At 39.6% G+C, this 19,142-nt stretch overlaps 1 protein-coding gene across 1 annotated transcript; it reads right to left on the bottom strand.

The window, feature by feature from the left end:
* Positions 1–2,055: 2,055 nt before the first annotated feature.
* Positions 2,056–18,641, bottom strand: TNFRSF11B (TNF receptor superfamily member 11b). The gene is made up of 5 exons (XM_027645726.1): positions 18,438–18,641; positions 8,810–9,179; positions 5,087–5,281; positions 4,534–4,758; positions 2,056–3,375 (listed from the first exon to the last, which is right to left on the bottom strand). Exons 1-5 carry the CDS (start codon positions 18,465–18,467, stop codon positions 2,987–2,989), a joined length of 1,209 nt encoding a protein of 402 aa, XP_027501527.1. The 5' UTR covers positions 18,468–18,641; the 3' UTR covers positions 2,056–2,986.
* Positions 18,642–19,142: the final 501 nt, after the last annotated feature.

Genomic DNA, 19,142 nt, shown 5'->3' with positions numbered 1-19,142 from the left:
ATGGTGGCCTCTCCTCTAGCCAGGGGCTGGCAAAACACTTGCCTTCCTTGGAGTCTGGTCATCAACCAGGCTGGGAGGAGAGCAGGCAATGGTACCCTGGCAGGTCAGGGCACTGTGAGCACAGAATCACCCTTCAAGTCACTCCCAAGGCCTAGCTCTGGTTGGTTGTCCCTAGTCCTCACACCTCCTTCCTTCCCCTCACCTGCACCTGCCCACAGCAGCATTTCCTCTGGGAAAAACACAGGGACACCTCTCCTACCTGCTGCTCATTGCACACTTCTTTCTTCCTCCTGCAGCCTTCCTTGAAAAACAAGCTACCACCCCCAAACCCACATTTTTTCCAAGCAGTCCTCCCACTTTCTGTTTGCCTCACTCTCTCCCTCATTATCCTGGGTCTCACTTTTGTTTGTCTTGGCTATTTTGGGCTGGAAGGTCTTTGGGGAAGGGAACAGTTTAAGTGTTGCCTGCTCAGGATGTGAAGTGTTTGAGTCATTCCAGCTAAGGGAAGCTGAACTGATAAATGAGGCACAAACTGTCTGAGAAGAGTCTACCTGAGCACGGGTAACTGATTAGCTGAATCAGCTTTAACAGGTATAATTCATTAAACAAGTGTAACTTTCTGTTTAGGGGAAAAAAAATCCTATTTTAAAAGGCACAGGTAATAGTAAAATGCTGAAGTTTCCCAGGAAATCCAGTCCGGGCCATACTCTGCTATAGTGAAGTAAAACATGTTCACATGGTAGTTGTAGAATAAACTATAGTCTCTGCCTTCAAACTCTTTCTTCATTGTCGTCATTCCTGAAGGACCACAAATATTGTATCATTTAAAATGAGAGTTATGTATAACTTCTTGCAATATAGAAGTATAAATGTATAAATTAAAAACAGTACCATGTACTGGGAAGCAACTGTGTTTTTCTCCAGCCAATAGCTCTGTGATACATTTTTTAACTATGTTACTACTTGATACCATAACTATACTATCAACTGCAAAATTTTTGTATACCTTGAAAGGATCAACATGCTATTGTTTACAAGGTGTGTGGGATTCTCTTTATTTTGCTGCCAATAAGATCATTACTCTCATTTTAACACCTAGAACACCCCCAACCTCCATATCTGGCAGAGCTGTGGAAACATCTCTGTTTGAGATGAAATTTGAGATTCTGTTGTTATAAACGTTTAATTATATGTGGAACCATTTTCTGTTGTAAAAGGGTATAAATTATTTCAAATTAATCAAGACAAAACTGGGAATTTTTTGTGTGTTTGGGACCATTTCTCAGCTACACCAATAAATGAGATGCTAATAGAATGTGAAATTTAAAAGGGAGCTTATTCCTTTTGATACAAAAAGTGATGTGAGAATTCAATGAAAAATGAAACCCAAGTATTTTAAAGGAATATATCCTATTTGTACTCTATAAGGAGAGCACTTCTGATGAGCACCTATCATATCAAGCAGGAATCTGTTTCTCATTCTTTGCTCAAGATCCTCTCATCTGTAATACAAGAATATTTGTCATACAAGAGTAAATGCTGATGGCTTTTTCTTCCTTTACACAATGAAAAAAATATGTTGAATATTCAAGCTCTGTTCACATGGTTTAAAGAAAAACAACCAAGAGTACAGTCTTTCTCTGCAGCCGCTGAGGCCTTTGGCTTGCACTGTGAATGACTACTGGTCCCTAAAATACCGTTAGCTTTTGATAACAGCAGTCAGACAATCTCTGTTCCATTTTCATGGGGCCTGAGGCTTTGTAGGTGTCTCGTTCTGTAGCTGAGGGAAATGGTAGATGACTATTTTTCTTATGTGACCTCTCTGTGCTCTCTTCCTTTAAACATAGTGGCAACATGTGAGGCTTTCCAAGCCTGTCAGGGCCATGCATCATCTTTCCTCCATGAAATTACAAGCTGTGGTTAGGGCAAAGGTTGTGAGCTCTCCAAGAATGACACCGGGCCAAGAGTGTTGCTGGGCCAAATGTGTCTATGGAGTTATAATCGGTCGTATCAAAACCACCTGGGTCTTCTGAACTGGAACCTTTCATAATTTTTGCCTTCATTTACACCTTTGCAGTGACCATGAGAATCCAGTGCTGGTCAATATTTACTCAGTTCACATATTAACTACTAGACCAGACAGGGAGTAGCAGAGAGCCAAGCCCAAGATAAGGTGCAAAATCCACATAGTCTGTCTTTGTTATTAGTTCCTACTTCAGAGTCAAGAGCAGAACACCAGTCAAAAAGTAAATTGAAAAATTTAATTGTTTTATAAAATAAGATTATGAAATTCTATATAAAAATCCAGTTTCTTAAATATGGTACATTCACTTCCTCACAGAATATTTAAATATTCAGGTCACTTGCACTATATTTTCACTGTATTTGAGTTAAAATCATTGGATAAATTAAAACATCCTTACCAAAAGATACCACAACTTATACAAATAAAACTAAGCAATAATACTTTTTTTAAATACAAAATATAAGGAAATTAATAACTCTTAGGGCATGCTACAAAATTTTTATCAGAAAAATATATGGAATCATTTTTGTTTAACTAGAAAATATACAGTGTGCTTTTCATTTCTCTTTCTAAAATTCAGTCTCATACAGTTTCCATTTAATTTAATAAATATGTACAACAAAAAATGTTTATTCCTTGAAGAATATAAATAGCAAATACTGGAATAGAGCCTGGTCCAGCATTCCTTTCTCATCTAGTGACTATAGTGGGACTTTTCAACACTGAATGTGCAAAAATGCAGAATCAGGCTCTTAGTGTTATCAACAGGTTAAAAGCTTTTACAAAAGTGATTTTTATTAAAGAAAAAAACCTCCAGAACCACTGCAGAAGACTTAGAACTATTCCAGTCAGGCATTTATATAAATAGTAAAATATAATGTGGTGAAACAACGTTCCAGTTTGATTACTGCTGGCAGTAATTAGGGAAAAATAGTCAGTGGAAATGAAAAATATCTTGAGTTAGACACATCTTACTTTCACAGATTTCAGTTGGTTCCCTACCATTTCTAAGAAGAGTTTCTGGTATAATCTATACATTGTAAATCTGTGAAGAAACTTAACCACCTTCTTCAGACTTTGGATGGTTCGTTTTGGAAAGTGGTATGTTTTCAAGTGCTTCAGTCCATACATTAAACCTTTAATGGTGTCTTGGTCACCATTCTTTATTCTCCACAGATTGAGAAGCTTCAGGACTTGCTCTGTGGGTTGACACAATTTCATTGTGCGTTCAACATCTTCTTTTCCCACTTTCTTGCCCGGTAAACTTGCCATCAGCATGTTGAGATGTTCAAAGGTGAGGTTTGGGTGGCCAACGTGCTTTAAGACACTGTTTTCACAATGATCAATATCTAGAGAAAGCAAAAAGAAAAGAGAGGTAAGTACAGCCCATTACAACTTTACCATGGCCTGCAAAAAACCTTCCAAAATTCCAAGGTGAATATTCCCTTTCAATTCTTTTTTAATTTATTTCAAATAATTCCCTCAGGTTTGCTTTTTTAGGCTCCAATTATGAAAAATACTTAAGAATTTAATTAACTTTGCAGATACAAAAACTTCGAATTACAAACAAACTTCATAGCAAGTATTTATTGCTACAGAGTTGTGTCACCTGTCCTGTAAAATGTTGTGTGTATGTGATAGAACTCATAATATTTGGTTCCAGTGAATGAAAATTTTGCTTAGTCTCTTCAGAAATGTCTAGGCAAGCTTTACTAAAATAGTAATTTTGGGCTTTGAAGTACTCTAGACACTTCACAGTGTGACATAAACATACTTACTAAATAGCAGAGGGGTGACAAACATTTCTACAGCCTTTTTCCAATCTATTCTGAGTGGACAAATGTCATTTGAATGTGGTGGCTGTTGATGGTGCCTTACATGAGAAGAGCTGGCCTGACTGTTATAAAAACCTTGGTGTTAACATTGCAGCACTATTTCACCTTTGAACCCTGTCTTGGTAGATTCAGCACAAACAAAACAGAGAATCAGTATGACAAACAGGTACCAGAAGGGAAAAAGAAGGGAAAGCCTGCCTGTGTATTTCTCACTCCCATGTACCCCCACCCTGTGAATAGATGTCCTGGTCCCAAACATCAACCTCCACTTTATAGAAAAGTAGCTGCACTCTCAGTTGCAGGCATCCAGCTCCCTCTAACCTCAATAACCACTGCTCAGATATAACAGTGGGAAACACTTGCCTCACTTTAACAAGATTCTTCATATATTATGCAGTCTCAAAAGGGGATCTTGGTCATGGCACAACACACAATCCCAACACACAACTACAAGACTGGGAAGAATTCAGTCCTCAACTGATCAGGAGAAGCTGAATTCTCTTCCTGCTTCCCCTCAACTTCACTCCTCTCACTGCATCAATAAATCTCAGTCAAGCCCTGCAGGCCTTGCTCCGAGCATAACACATCACCAGGAGGTGTTTGATCCCAGGCAATTTTTAAAATGTTATTTAAAAGAGTGCTTTTAACACACATGCTATCACAGTAAGATACCTTGAATAATCTTCTTGACCATATCCTGTTCTTTGTTCTGCTGCTTCCATAATTTCAAAAGCTGGAAGGTCTGCTCTTGAGGGCTGTGTCTTTGTTTAATCCTTTCGATATTTTCTGTGCTAATCTTTGTCCCAGGCAAACTGTCTGCCAGTATGTTCAGCCAGTTAGGTGTGAGATGGGTAGGAATAGCGAACCTGAACATAGCCTCCTCACACAGGGTTACATCTGAAATGAGAAAGAGAAGAAGATGTCAATTGTTCCAAACTGTTACCCTGCCTGTCTCAGGGAAAAAAGAAAAAAAAAAGCAAGTAGCAAGAATGATAAGAAAAAGTGTTTAAAAAACAGGCTAAGAAGTGGTCTCTATAAAGAGATTGCTCTCTGTGCTTCAGTTCTATTTGATCTAAGCTACAATAATTAAAAGCCTACTGTGGCCATCACCATAGCAGGCAAATGGCTAACAAGGTAAATATTTTTATCATAAATGCTGATAAGTTAATTTTAATAATAATTAAAGGTATGATTTCAGAGCACTCTTCCTTAATAGGATACATACCTATTCCACATTTTTGAGGTGTCATATCTGTATTTTCCTGACAGATGTTGTCACGAACCTCATTTCCCTTCAAAGTTATTTTGAAACCCAGGGCACTACAGTTTGTGTGCTTAAGACAGACTGCTTTGGATGATGTTTCATTTGAGAAAAATCCTTCTGGACATCTCTCACATACAGTGTCACTCTCAGGGGTACCTGCAGACACAGGAAAACAATGCATCCAATTATATATAACCTCAACTGTAGAAAAAAACCACAATGAGAACACAAAAATAAAGGAAAATATTCCTCTCTAAATTGTTGTGCTTCTGTTTTCTTATTTCTTACCTATTAAGGAATCACTTTAAAAACAAAACAAACAAACAAAAAAAGCAAAAGAAAATTCTTTAAGCGAATGATGTTCCTGCTGGTGTAATACAGTAAATATAATCATAAATAGAGTTGTTACCAAGTTTAAAATCAGATATTACTGATTAAATCAGTAATTTAGTACAGCAATATCTTTAAAACCTCAATTACTCGAGTCTAGTCAGACATTACACAATGTCTAATCTTCATCCTTCAACTGTACAAATATTCTGTAAAGTAATTAAGTGGCATAAAAATCTGTTCTGAATTTTACTCTGCAATACCTGCCTAGAATTTTACTTGAATGGGTTACTTCAGTTCTAGCTAAAGCCACAACCAAACTAAATGTCAACTAAATACAACATTTTTTAACCTTTTCTCTGGGCTTGAATAAAATATTACTAAAAACAAAGAAGATACAGTGTCCAGTATAAACAAAACTATTTAAAAGACATACATATTTTGCTTGGTGATTTACAAGACACAGTTTTACTTCATAAATAAATACATGATACAACAGCAGAATGACAATATATGGTTCTAGCACATCAACAAAGAGGAAGAAAATTAATGCATGAAGTCTGAAACAATGCAGTCTAGCCACCAATGGCAGGAAAGTAACAGCACCAATAATTGTTGTATATTCACTCTTAATTCATCCTTATTCAGCCAACATTTAACAAGTGTCTGAAGTCTAGTATCTAATATTGCATTATTAAACATGAACTTGTGCACATGCTTAAAATTTTTTTGAAACAATTGTAAACTGTATTTGAATAAGAAAATGCCTCCATCTAGTGTAGTTTTTAAGTATTTGTGCGTGGATGTTTATTTTGATGATAGCTTTTAGGTACCCTTAATTTATTTTGGGAAATCCTTGGAGAAAAAGAGTACGAATCTCAAGTTTTCCACAAGCTGTGAAATAAAAAATAGTGCTTGCATACACCTGATCTAGCACTTCATCAGGAAAGGGAAAACAAAGGAGTTTATAGTTGCCAGAGATCCTGTACGTCGCCAACCCGCCTCCCAAATCCTCTGTTTTCTGCAACCAGTACCCAGACTGCAGCCACAGCCTCTGCCCTTGCGCTTCCTTGCATAATGAGCGCTGCCTGCGGCTCTGGGCTGGACAAAACTCCAGCCAGCACCACCTGCGCAGGCAGCAATTAGCTGTCCTGAGATAGCTGAATTTTAGCAACTTTCCCTACTACAGACAGGCTGCTGTTGTGTTCTGCCAGCAAGGAAGGGGAAGAAAGAAGTGTTCCTGCAAACGGGGCGTCGCTCTGCTCAGAGCTTCCTGCATAACCCTTGCGGCACAAGAGAGGAATAAATCGGATAATCCATCTGCGTTCTCAGGTTTGAGAATAAAGTCACCCTCCAGCTTTGCCAGCTTCTTCTTCACTGTTTATCTGGCCGCTCTTGTTCAGGGCACAAACTGCCGCTGTCTGTCCGCCCTTCCGCCGCTCCCTCCAATTCACCTGGAATCCCCCATTCTTCCCAGGGAAACGTCACCCGCCGCTGGGGAGACAGCGCTGCCTCGTAGCAGTGCTGCTGCTCCAGTACCTTGCTGCTTAAACCCTGCCACGTCCAGTCGCAGAAGTGAACAAAATCTTAATCTGCACTCACAAAAGGGGACAACCAAAGTAAAGTGATCTCCCAGTGTAATCATGAGCAATTGGCAGTGGGAAAACAGATTTTTAGTGCTTTAAGCTTTAAAAGAGGCACTGGACCACGATCTCCCTGTGTGGAAGTAGAAGCATATTTTCCTAGAGTTAGGTTTTATTTCACCTGAATTTGCATCGTTACGAAGTTCAAGGCTATCATATGGCAGAAAGCAGTAACACAGTATGGTACATGCTTATTAAATTCTTAGTTTTTGCCTCACCTCAAAAACTGACTATTGACACAAGGGGATGGAATTATTTTTACAATGTTTTCATTCCTTTTTTGAGGTCTGTCTGGGATTAGCTAGTTCATTCTGATGGTCTTTTGGAAACCAACTTTCCAATAAATTACACGATTCAGCATTTTATCTTCTTTCAAAATTTGTTTCATTTTTGAACTGAGGGATTCAAATTTGTCTGCCACAGTTTCACCATGCTCACAGGGACGCAGCGGGTTGGTTGCTCAGACAATCTGTATTTTGTTCATCTCCCAAACTGAGGACTTTGTTTCTGGTCTCTCTTGACTCGCTGCCAAGGTACAGCATTATGTTAACCTCATTAACCCAAGCCCCCGGGTATAATAGTTTAGGTTAATGAAGTTTTACAGTATGGAAATGCAGCGTTTGCCAGTGGAAATGCTTAACAGTGGCAAGGGCATCAAGGTAATGCTTTGTCAACCAATTACTCAGGGACTAGTGAGAATCTACAGCAGTGACATTTTCCTTACATCAAAGTTGCTGTCCAATGAGATGTTCGTAACCCAAAAGAGGAATCCCAGCCTGTCGTTCAGCACAGCTCTAAAATGTACAAGCCAGCCCTAGTGTTTCTCACTCCTTGTATGTAATTCCTAGGGAAATCATTCTGTAGTCTGGAGACTGGTTGCCTGCAGGTTTGTGTCTGAGATGCTTTGATTTTCTGCATTCCCTCCCTTCCTCAGAGCTCTTCTCTGGGCAATTATCGAGCTCTGGTACAATGACAGTTTACAGTTCTTTGGGTCTGTGTTAAATACTAGAGCTAAACTAGGCCATGGCATTTGCCAAACAATAAATGATGTATTTCATTTTGAGGGAAGAACATATTATTGGTATAACAATTTACGTTGTCTTAAATGAAGAATACCCTCCACTGAAAAGTGCCCCTTCCCTCTGTATCCACATCAGACATACAGCCAGCCTGCTTGACAAAGAAATGGTTGTTTGTTTGATAATAGCAACAGTTTCCCTAGGAGTTCCACTTAGGATGTTGATAATTAATTATTAACACATATTGCAGTGATGCTAGAGCTATATTAATATTGTTATAATTATACACTTGTTGTCAAACACGTAGTGCTCCTGGTGTTTGTCAAGATATATGGTTGCTTGAAACAGCAGATTTCAAAATGGAAAACATTATTATTTATCACTCACACAAATACTACATTCCAGATAATGTTCCTTTAAAAGAGGCAATCCATCATGTTTCTCATTAGAGTGCAATTTGCTACATTTGCTACTGCCATTAAGTTATATATTACAGCAGGAGCAGCACTGAGAAACGTTCCTTTGGCTACAGTCCAAATGATGCAGACTAGAACAGGTTCAATTGGCTTTACAATTTACTGTCCTGTAATTTCATCTGGACGAGCCTCTTTCCTAATCTTGTAGCTGCCACGAGTCGCCGACGTGCGGCAGAGCTCTGATTCAGTCTGTGCTTGTTGACAAGCACCACGTACCTGGCTGTGCAACACCGAACCCGGGAGGACACTCCGTGTGCTTCAAACAAAACTCGAGCTCCAGGTATCTGCCCTGGACGCACTCGCAGACGCGGTTCTGTGTGCTGGTGCACTCCTGCTTGACGTACTGCAGCTCCTTGCAGACAGTGCTGCAGTACTGGCACTCATCGTGGCTGTTCCACTCCTCGGTGTAGTACTGGTCCGGGCACGGCGCACACCGCGTCGGGCTGGTGGCTGTGCAGTGCTGCTTCACGTAGCTCCCGGGAGGGCACTGGTCACACAGCAGCTGACGAGATGTCCCTGGGTCGTAATGACGATACTTGGGGGGAGAGTCAACCTGGATGGTCCACTTAACAGAAATGTCCAAGAGCTAGCAACAGGAAAATAAAACATCACTTCCTTTAGTTCTGGGGAGCACTGTGATCACAAAGAAACCTACACTTTAATGAGTTTATGAGTCTAGTTATGGTATTATCTTCAAACAAACATTTGTACTAGAATTTGTAAGATATTACCCAGCTTCTGGACTCTCCCATGTCTATCTTAACATGGGAAAATTTTAGGACCTTGACTAGCAAATCTTCCCAATATTAGAACTTCCTTTTTCTTCCAGAGATGTAGATATTATGCTTCTCCCATTTACACCCTATTTCATATCACTGGGCAATGACCTTTTCGTGCCTGGTACCAGAGAATCTGGCCATTGCACAGCCAAGGTGGGGATTATGCCTGTTCTTAAGTATCTAGTACTTCAGATGCAAAAGGAATTGTGCAGGAGCACATAAATCTGACTAGTGTATTGCACCAACAAATGCCTAGAACAATAGAGGTTACTTTTTAGTGCCCTCTATTTAATCTTGCACTGAAATACAGCAGTTCTAGGGATAAAATATGCCAGCTACCTCAAGGGTGAAGATGCAGCTCCAGACAGAGGTAAAGAATGCCACAGTTTATGAAGGGTACATTAAAGACTTAATTGCATGAACTGGAAGAGGCCAGGCTAATGCTTTCATTTCTGTGTAAAACCACAGGCTTACAGCTGTTGTAAGGAGTTGGTTCAGTACTGGCACATGTTATGACAGCTACAGTCCTGCTTCCTACAACAGTCTGCTTTGCTGGTGTGATTTTGGACCTAGAGGTCTGAGACAACATTGCCCTGCTGCAAGGACAACCTCCATATCACTTAATTTTCCCTTATAAGTGAAAATTTGGTTGTGTGATTCAACCAGCTTACCATTAAAAAAACTCTTGGGAACAGCTCATTGTTCTCACTGAGAACCCAGCTCTGTCCTGTGCTTCATGAATGGCTGCATGTGCCATTTCTCTTCTAAGACTTGTACATTTTATAAAGATGAAGTAAACTGGTTCTGAATTAATATAGTTTTCTACATATCCAGTCAAGTTATACAAGCAATGTTTGTCTTTTTTGCTATTTTAATCCTGGTCAGCTAATAAAAAGATGACAATTCAATTTCAAAAATGTATTTTCTCTTTTCCAATGCAGATGTCCCCAAAGTGTAAGAGGAATTAACTCTTTTTTTTTTCCTAGGCTCTATATTTCCTAGAGGTTTTTCATCTAAGGACCCCCCTTTTGCCACATCATGACACTTCTAAAGTTATAGTCTTATTAAGGTTGTAAAGGACAATTTAAACATTCATCTGCATTAGCAAAAGTCACAGTGATCACCAGGTGATATTATGTGCCTAAATTAGAAACTCCTACTGCTTAAGAAAGTACTCTTAAATGTATTCTCCTATTACCTGTCTGCGAATCCACTTTTTATGCAGCTTTTTTATACAGCTATACCTAGACAGGCTGAGGAATGAAATGTGGATAGTATGGATATTCCCTACAGTCTCTTGTAGCTACCCTTGACTAAGCCTGGTAATTTATACAATCTGTGTTTTCTACAGGTGGAGAGCCCCCTTTTTGTTGTGGTCTCAATGTACAATACCTTTCATTGTGAAAAATTCCTTATTAGTCTTTGAAGTTTGATGAACAGCTCCATTTTCCTTAAATGACTGGATCTGTTTCATGTGGTCTATTTAACAAAGAGGGTGCAGCACATTTTTTAACAGTGAATGGCTTTGCATTGATGAAAAATGCCCCCACCCTTGGTAAATCTACATCTATGACGCTAGTAATAAGGAAGTCCTGGTAATGTCACTAATTTTTGATGTGAACAGTAAGGTTTTCTTCTATATTTCTAATTCAGTAATAGCTAATACAGCATACCAGAGTCCAAGATTTGCATGGACACATGCATTCCCTTTACAAAATATAACAGACTGCAACAGACAGCACAGATGCTACAAACATCAACCCCCATTTTATTCAAGAATCTGTGGAAACTCAAGACAATACCCACTGCAGATGAAAATCTGACACTGTGAAAATTATTAGGGACAGCAACCAGACATATGGGTAGCACATCCTCGTGCAGAAACTCTGTTTTTCCTGCTCTGCAAAGCACAGCTCACAACAAATCCAAAACTGTCACTGCAGTAGAATCTTCTCTTCTGGGTTGTGCCTCTGCCCTTGGTGACATATTTTCAGGTAAAAAACAGGTAGGTGAATAATTTCATGGCTATTCAACTCTGCTCTGCAACATGTAGCAACAAGAACAATAAGATTTTCTCTATTTCCCTTACTCAACTATTTACGTTGGAAATCATGTTTGAGGCAAGTGAGGAGTTTTGCCGCAGGGGATAACTCAGCATAAAAATTAATTAAAATTCAATAATTACGATATGAGAGCATGGGGGTTTATAGGGAAAAATGGAGCCACTTGCTTCCTGAAGAACCTACAGCTATGTGAAATAAGCCAGTAAAAATTGAAAACAATTCAACATAATTTGAGGGCAGCTGATGTAAAAAATTGAGCAAAACGGGACTTGAACAATACTTGTTTGAGGCCTGCAAAGTTTTGCCTTTGGAAGAACCAATAACTATGGACTAATAATGGCAACCAGCATATTATTAATCCAAATGAGCACCAAACCCCATAATAATAGCATTAATAAATCAGCATCACTAAAAGAACAATCAGTCTTTCCATTTGATTTTTTTCTTTGTGCTTCTAAAAGAAAATCACATCATACCTGTCTTCCCTTTTATCCCAGAAACACACATTACGTAGCTGCAGTAATCCACTGACCAGTGGCTGAGCCATACGTATGCAGGATCCAACTGTTTTATTTACAAACAATTACGACGAGAAGATTCTTCAGTCAAACTAAAGATATTTATGCAATCAATATCTCAATATTTTACCAGAGCATTTTATACATAATTTTCAACATAGAGCTAAATTACCATTACTACTACTGTTTGACTACCATGATCCTTTTAGCACAGTGAGCTGTGCAACTCACTGCCATAGGACATTGTAAACAGTTGAGTTCAAGATGTTACTTGACATAGTAATGGATGAAAATAATAAAGGGCTATTAAGCATAAACATCACCTTTGGATCAAGAAATCCCAGTCCCCAAATTGCCTGAGTCTGAAGGACTGTTTTAGAAAAATAGTGATATTTTTCCGTTTTTTTCTTCCATCTCCTCTAAGCATCAGATATCAACCCATAGACAGCATATGGGTTGGTTTAGTTGGTTTAGGACTCTTTTTTCTGTTTTTGTTTGGTTTTGGTTTTGGGTTTTTTTTAGCCAGTACAGCCATTAGTATGTCGTTAAGCACATTTCTAGACCCCAAACCCCAATACCACCCTTCATAAGACTACTGTAGGTTGCTTAATAATGTTTAAGAGAAAAGATCTGCAAAACTGTCTTTTATGCAGGCTGAAAACACCTAGCATACCTGAGTATTCTGAATATTGATATGCAGCCTGCAAATCAGAAATTATCTTTGAACCTACATCAAGTGCCAAAGTAAAGGCAATCTATTTTTCAGATGTTCTGCAAAAATTCAGGAAAAATGGTTGAAAGTAATTAAAAATAATTTTTACTAGTTTTGCTGCAGCAATTTGGCACAAACAGAATGAAAAGACTCGTCTTGCAGTTCACAGAGTAAGCTAGAGGAGAATGTCACTAAATTTTCCTTTCTCCTGTCCTAGCACACACTGAGTTTGTGCTTGCATTAGGAAGTTGGATCACCTGTTACAGCAGATTTCCAGAGCAAAACAGATGGTGCCGAGCACCTGACATTCAGAGGGGATATTTTGGACTAACTTCAGTCTGCTCTCATGGATAAGCATGCATTAGTGGCTCCAGTGCATCTGATGCATCTCTGGAGTCCATCTCTGGATTTACTTTCATCAGTCCAGTTTACTTTTGTAAATCCACCTTATGCACTACATCGCCATGATACGCAAACTAAAATATAGTAAATAAGGTTGATCAGGAGAGGTCCTTCAAAAGCATGCTCCTAAAACCAATTAAAATGGTAATAAAATGCATTTTATGTTGTTCCTGACATTTCCTGTCCTAAACTATGCTATGACCAACTCGGTAGCAGATTCTTAGCTACACAAAACCTTTGATTGATCTGAATGCCCATATTTAAAGGTGGTCTACATACTAAACATCTGAATCTCTACTGTAAGAAACAGCACTATTTGAGCACATGAAAATGCCATGATTAGAGCTTACAAGTTCTGAACGTTGGTCTTCCCCAAAACTTCACAGAAAGCAAGATTTCTTCTATAATCATGCTGGCACTGGTCTGTTTTACTCTTACTGGAAAAGTTGGCATGTTCCAGTTTGAAAGAAGGAAGAAACCAGAAGTCTGGCCTCAGTTTACTGGAATCAGAAGTAGGGACAATGAACATGTTCACCCTTTAACCCTCAAGAAACCAAAGCTGGAGTACATCAGTACTACACTTGGACAAATGCATGGATTTGTCATTCAGAAAATTGTGTAAAATACTGTTCATCCTTGTTTTGGAAAGGTTAATTCATCTGGGAAGTAGTACAGAGAAAGTTTAGAAGGAAATTAAGAGCTTCATTTAGAAGAGGATCTTGACTTGTTCAATAGCTTGGCAAGTCACAACCGTACCTATAGATTTGGTACAGATAGTTAACACACACACAGAGAACTTTCTCCATTAAAGGATAATACTGGCAAATGAAAAGCAGATTGTCTCATCATAGGAAGACTGGGAACAGCCTTTCACCAAGAAGCAGGTGCAAGAAACCCAAGTAGTTTAAATATAGCTCTCAATGCATTTCTGAAAGTAAATGCAGCATTTGGTTTCCTGGAATAGCTGGCAAATGGAATTGAAAGATCTAGGTAGTTTCTTTAAATTTTAAACCCTAAGCAAGTCCCAGCACTGATGGAAGACAATAATGCTTAGTATCTTGTTCATCTCAACAAATTCACTGTTAGTCTGATTCAGAGTGCACTCAATTGCAAACAGTTTTCCTAGCAGTAAGGAAATGCAAACTCAACTTTAAAAAAAGTCCCAAAGGCTGAGTTTTTGTTCTATGAGTATGAAATGCTATCAGTAACAAAATAGTTACAGGAAAACCAAACCGAACCAAAACCTAGTATCATTCACTACATCTAACAATGTATTGGGTGAAACAGTTCTAGTGTCAGTGGGCTCTGTTCTGAAAGGACTGAAAAACTCAATCTTTGTCCACCTCCCTGGAGAAGATCCTGGGCACCTCTCAGGATCGTGTCTCTACATAAGGAATTGGGATGAACTGTAAATATTGAAATACAAGTCTAGTGCAAATCAGTGTCATGCAAATAAATACTAAGAACTTATTCAAAATGAGTTACCCAGGGTTAAAGAGCAATTCTTTCACTGTGTCACTCAACACATTAGGCCTGAAGCTATATTTCTCCATACTTTATACAAATGCTAACATAAAAGGCCTGTGCAGTCCATTTATTTGAGTCCTTGGAAGATTCTTTTGAGAGAGAAATAATGTGATTGTAAAATTTCACTTCAGATCTTGGGCATGAAAAAGTACACACCCTTTTCTTTCATCTTTAAATGTAAGGCAACAAGCTGCTTGCTTTCTCTAGTTGAATCAAAATGAACTCGAAGACAAAGCACATGAAGTAAAAATCCTTCAAGCATCACCACTTTAAATCACTGCTTTGTGATAGAAAGAAAAGTGGCTTTTCAGCATATGAAAATATTATTATATAGCTTGGCTTTGTGGTTTTGGGTTGTAGACCAAAGGAGAATGTTTAATTTGCTGAGGAAGATAAATCTGTTTCTGTTTTGCATTCCACAACTATTCTGAAGCATATTTTCTTGTGTGATAAATCGTCATTCAAGACATCTGCCAGATTGCTCCTAGTGTTTGCATTGGGTTTAAAGTAAAACCTCACAACTCTCCTACTTTGCCTTCTACACAAAGTATTTGGACCAAGCTAAGGTAGGAGGCCTTCCCATACCCTCAGTCCTTGGGCAGAATGCCTCACTGAAATCATGCACAGGCCCAGAGAAATCCCTCTGGCAAAATATAGCACTGAATGATTTTATCAAGGTCCTCCTCATGGATAGCTTGTATCTCTGAATCCAGTACCTGACAATGCCATGCTGGATTAGATCCATGTCCACCTATTGCGAATAACCATTGTAAAATATTTGATATCCTGGGAGAAATTACGCCCATCCATCTGGGAGAGACTCAGCTCTCATCCTCCTCACCTAGCTGTTCTGGAGGCCCACGCAGTCACCAAATTTAACCTCTCTGTGCTCTGTGGCACTGCTGACCTGTGAGTTGCTGTAGGCTCACTGAGACCACTGCTCAGACAAAGCATCTTTTGGCAGACCACAGGAGAGTGCCAGGTACACAATGGAAGCTGACACGAAATCATTTTCACTGGTTTGAGTTCAGCTTATAATGCTGATCCACCATTCTGCCAACTGCTTTAATGCAATCCTTTGGACATAACAGGGCCTACTTTTGTTTGGAAGATGCTCTATAAAGTGGAGGCTGCTCTTTTACATGAGTAATAGTAACTGGTGACTCTCCTCAGTGACCTTGTATTCAAAACTAGGGCTATGAACCACTGTCTTCCTTTCTCTGTCAATAAAGCAGTACGTCAAAAGTCAAGTCTTGTAGAAACATTTTGAGGACCATTAGCTGTCATTCACAAAGAAATTTAGGGGTCGAAACTATTGTTTCATTTTCAGTGGTAGGAAAATGTCATTCAGCTGAAGAGCAGTTTTACATCTCATCAAAGAAGTGTTAAATTGAAAGTCTTCGTTCATATGAGTTACATTTGCCTTGAAGCTTGTAGAGGGAGAAAGCAGGAAAATCAAGCCAGATACCCTCCAAAAGATGTGTCTTATCCATAACTTATATTTTGGAACATTATTCATCACAGTGACAGCAAGATGTAGAGTTAACCCAACTGGGATGTTCTTACTGTGACTACAGTCTGCCTTTACACTGACAGAATTTCTAACAGCTGACTAGTTAGCTAGAGAAACAGTATGTCCAGTACTATGTGCAAACAGGTGCTTCTACTGAAGGAATAAAATTAGTTTTTCCTTGAGATTTGAACAGTGCGTGTTGCTTAAATTGTGACAATATCTTTTAAAAATTCTTCTGGTAACCTTAGTGTTTTATTTTTAACCAACACGCATGCAGACAGACAGAAAGAAAGTCAGACAGAAAGATAACTCCTACCCTCGCGGGCTGCAAAGCCACTGCTGCCTACACACAGCAAACCCAACAGGCAGGCCAGAAAAAGCATGTCACATGCACCCAGAGAACCAAAATAGAGAAAGGTCAAGTTTAAGGGTCAAGAGAGTTACGTGACAAGTAACGAGATTCAGCTCTGGAGAATTTCTTTCCATTCAGTCTGATTTCATAATGCTTGTCTGTTTGTAAGGAGCTTCAGTGTTCCAGCAATCAACACAAACATGAACACAACACCACACCAGGTCCCCCTTCTGAAACCTTAGCAAAGAGGCCAAGGCTGAAAGTACATCATGGCCAAAAACTCCTTTTAGCTATGGTGTCTCCAAACTAGATTTAGGGTGCATAAACCAAACATACACAACTTCGAACTGCTGTTGTGCCTCCTACAAGGGTTCTTATAAAAGAGGTACTAAAATGTCTTTTCTGATCTCTAGTATATCTGGCAGTACTTAAACTTCACTGATTTCACTTAAACTTCACAATAACTTTAAATAAATGATTTTAAAATAATAATAATAATAAAATGCAGTTGAACAATGAAGGTCTATGATATGTACTCCTGCCACTGATGTATTTCAGCTCCAAGACTCATCTACCAGAGGATTATGCTGAACTTCACCAAATGCTATTACTTTATGGGAGAACATGAACAAGCACATGCATTTAATCAAAATCCTGATGTGATTATTTTATTACATCCATAGATAAGAAGCCAAGCTGATAAACAGCTATTGCTGAAATTCTCAGATTAAATTCCCATGCTTTCATATTGACAAAGTAGGCACAACATCACATATAAGATGAAAAACTTGTCCTGTGTTTCAGTCTGCTGACCACAAGCCTGACAAATTTTGCTTCCCTTGCACTATTAATTACTTTGGGTTTGTTTCTCAAAAAGCCCTTTCAGAAATTTGTACAGAGAGTAATAAACAAGCATTACTCATCAGATCCTGGAAATCTCGTTGCATTTATAAAAAGCTTTCAGAATAAATGGATTTCAGTTCTAATGCCCTACCACAACATTAATGCTGTTGCACTCACCAAAACAACCCAGGAGCAAGTTACTGTGCTGACAGGAGTAACAGCCTGCTCTGAATATTTTTTTTTAATATTTTTCTTTGAATGTTTTCTTATGGAAAAGATGAATAGCATCCAAGTTACACAGGATGTCTCTCTATGCAGGTTTTAATTGATCTGAATTCATATAAAATTCCATATGACTAAATGGATTAAATAACATTTTGAAATTTACTACACTGCTAAGGTCTCTAAATTTGCATCTGAGAGCATCTCACTAAATCTCCAAGTAAACAAAAACTTATTCAAACAGGAGGTTATATTAGATTTAATAACACAACTTTTTCTCTAATAGCTACTGACACAGCTACTAGTTCATCGCTTTCTTGCACATGAAGTTGAATTTTCTAAGCCAAAACAAGCATCACACACTTATGCTTTTTTTTTCTTTCTGGAATTCACAGTGGTTTTCCCCGGTAAGAAAGCCAGCCCAGTATCTGAGATACCAACAGTGCCACTGCAGCAGAGATTAGAGGCAGGCAGGGATGGAGCTTATGTATATCAGAAACAAACATCCTAGCCTACAGTTTCCAAATTAATTCCTAGATACAGTGTTTTGCATCAGTCCAATATGATGAAGCCTTAAAAAAAGAAGGAGGAAGACAGGAAAAAAGGCAAAAGAAAAGCAATTCATGCCACTACCTTGAGAATGGGATGAAAATCCCTGCTGTCTCCCTGGAGCTGGACATGTCCATCACACTCCAAACTCATCAGGAAAGTTCGGAGTGATGAAGCGAAAAGGGTTTACCAAGAAAACGGAGAGAAAGCAAAATAACCCCCAAACAAAGAAACAAACGAACAAAACCTGCAAAATCCCAAAGCTAAAACAAAAACCCCAGAAGAAAAGCCGTGTGTCTGTACAGCCTGATGTCTGAAGCTGTAATGCATCCTAGAGCCTATCTGCCCCTCCGAAGGGACTTACCACAAGCGTGCAGCACAGGAACTTGTTCATTGTGGTCGGTGGAAGAAACCTCAGTGCTCTGGGAACGAGGCAGAGAGTCAGCGCCAGGCTCCAGCAGCTGCTTACATTCCCAACATTAAAGACACGATATATATATAGTCCCGGTGTAACAGGAAGCTTGGGCTCAGCTTTGATCACACATTCCCTGCCATGACCAAACTTTTCTCTCGAGCACTCCCCCTCACCACCCCCCCACCCCTTTTTTTTTTTTTTTTTTTTTAAGGAACCTGTAAAACTTGGTGACTTAATGGAACCCTTTGAGCGCCGTAACCACAGACTGGAAAATGCAGGAGGGAGTGTCAGGGGCTGGCCAGGGGAGGGTTTAATTGGGCTCTGTCTGGCTGTCTGGCTGTGCCCGGCTCTCCCCTCAGCAGCGGGGCCGGAGGGGGGACCCGCGCCCAGGGGCACGGCGGTCCCTCGGCTCGGCTCCCCTGGGGCTCCCAGCGGCAGGGCTGGCTGGGAGCAAAGGCCAAGGCGGGGGAAGCTGAGGAGAAGGAGGATCCCTGCTCGTTTCCCTTCCCTACTGAGGCAGGAATGCGAGGAATGGCCCCCACCGCTCGCCGAGGCACCACAGGCCGGCGCCCGCTCCGAGGGGCTTTGCCCAGGGAAGAGACCTGTGGGAACGGGGCTTTTGCTGTGATTTTCCAGAGACAGTCGGTGTTTGCA

The sequence above is a fragment of the Corapipo altera genome, unplaced genomic scaffold, assembly GCF_003945725.1.
Source record: "Corapipo altera isolate COAL_440 unplaced genomic scaffold, ASM394572v1 51, whole genome shotgun sequence".
Lineage (NCBI taxonomy): Eukaryota > Metazoa > Chordata > Aves > Passeriformes > Pipridae > Corapipo > Corapipo altera.
The sequence above is the reverse complement of the archived record's forward strand: the minus strand, read 5'-3'. Positions and strand labels throughout refer to the sequence as shown.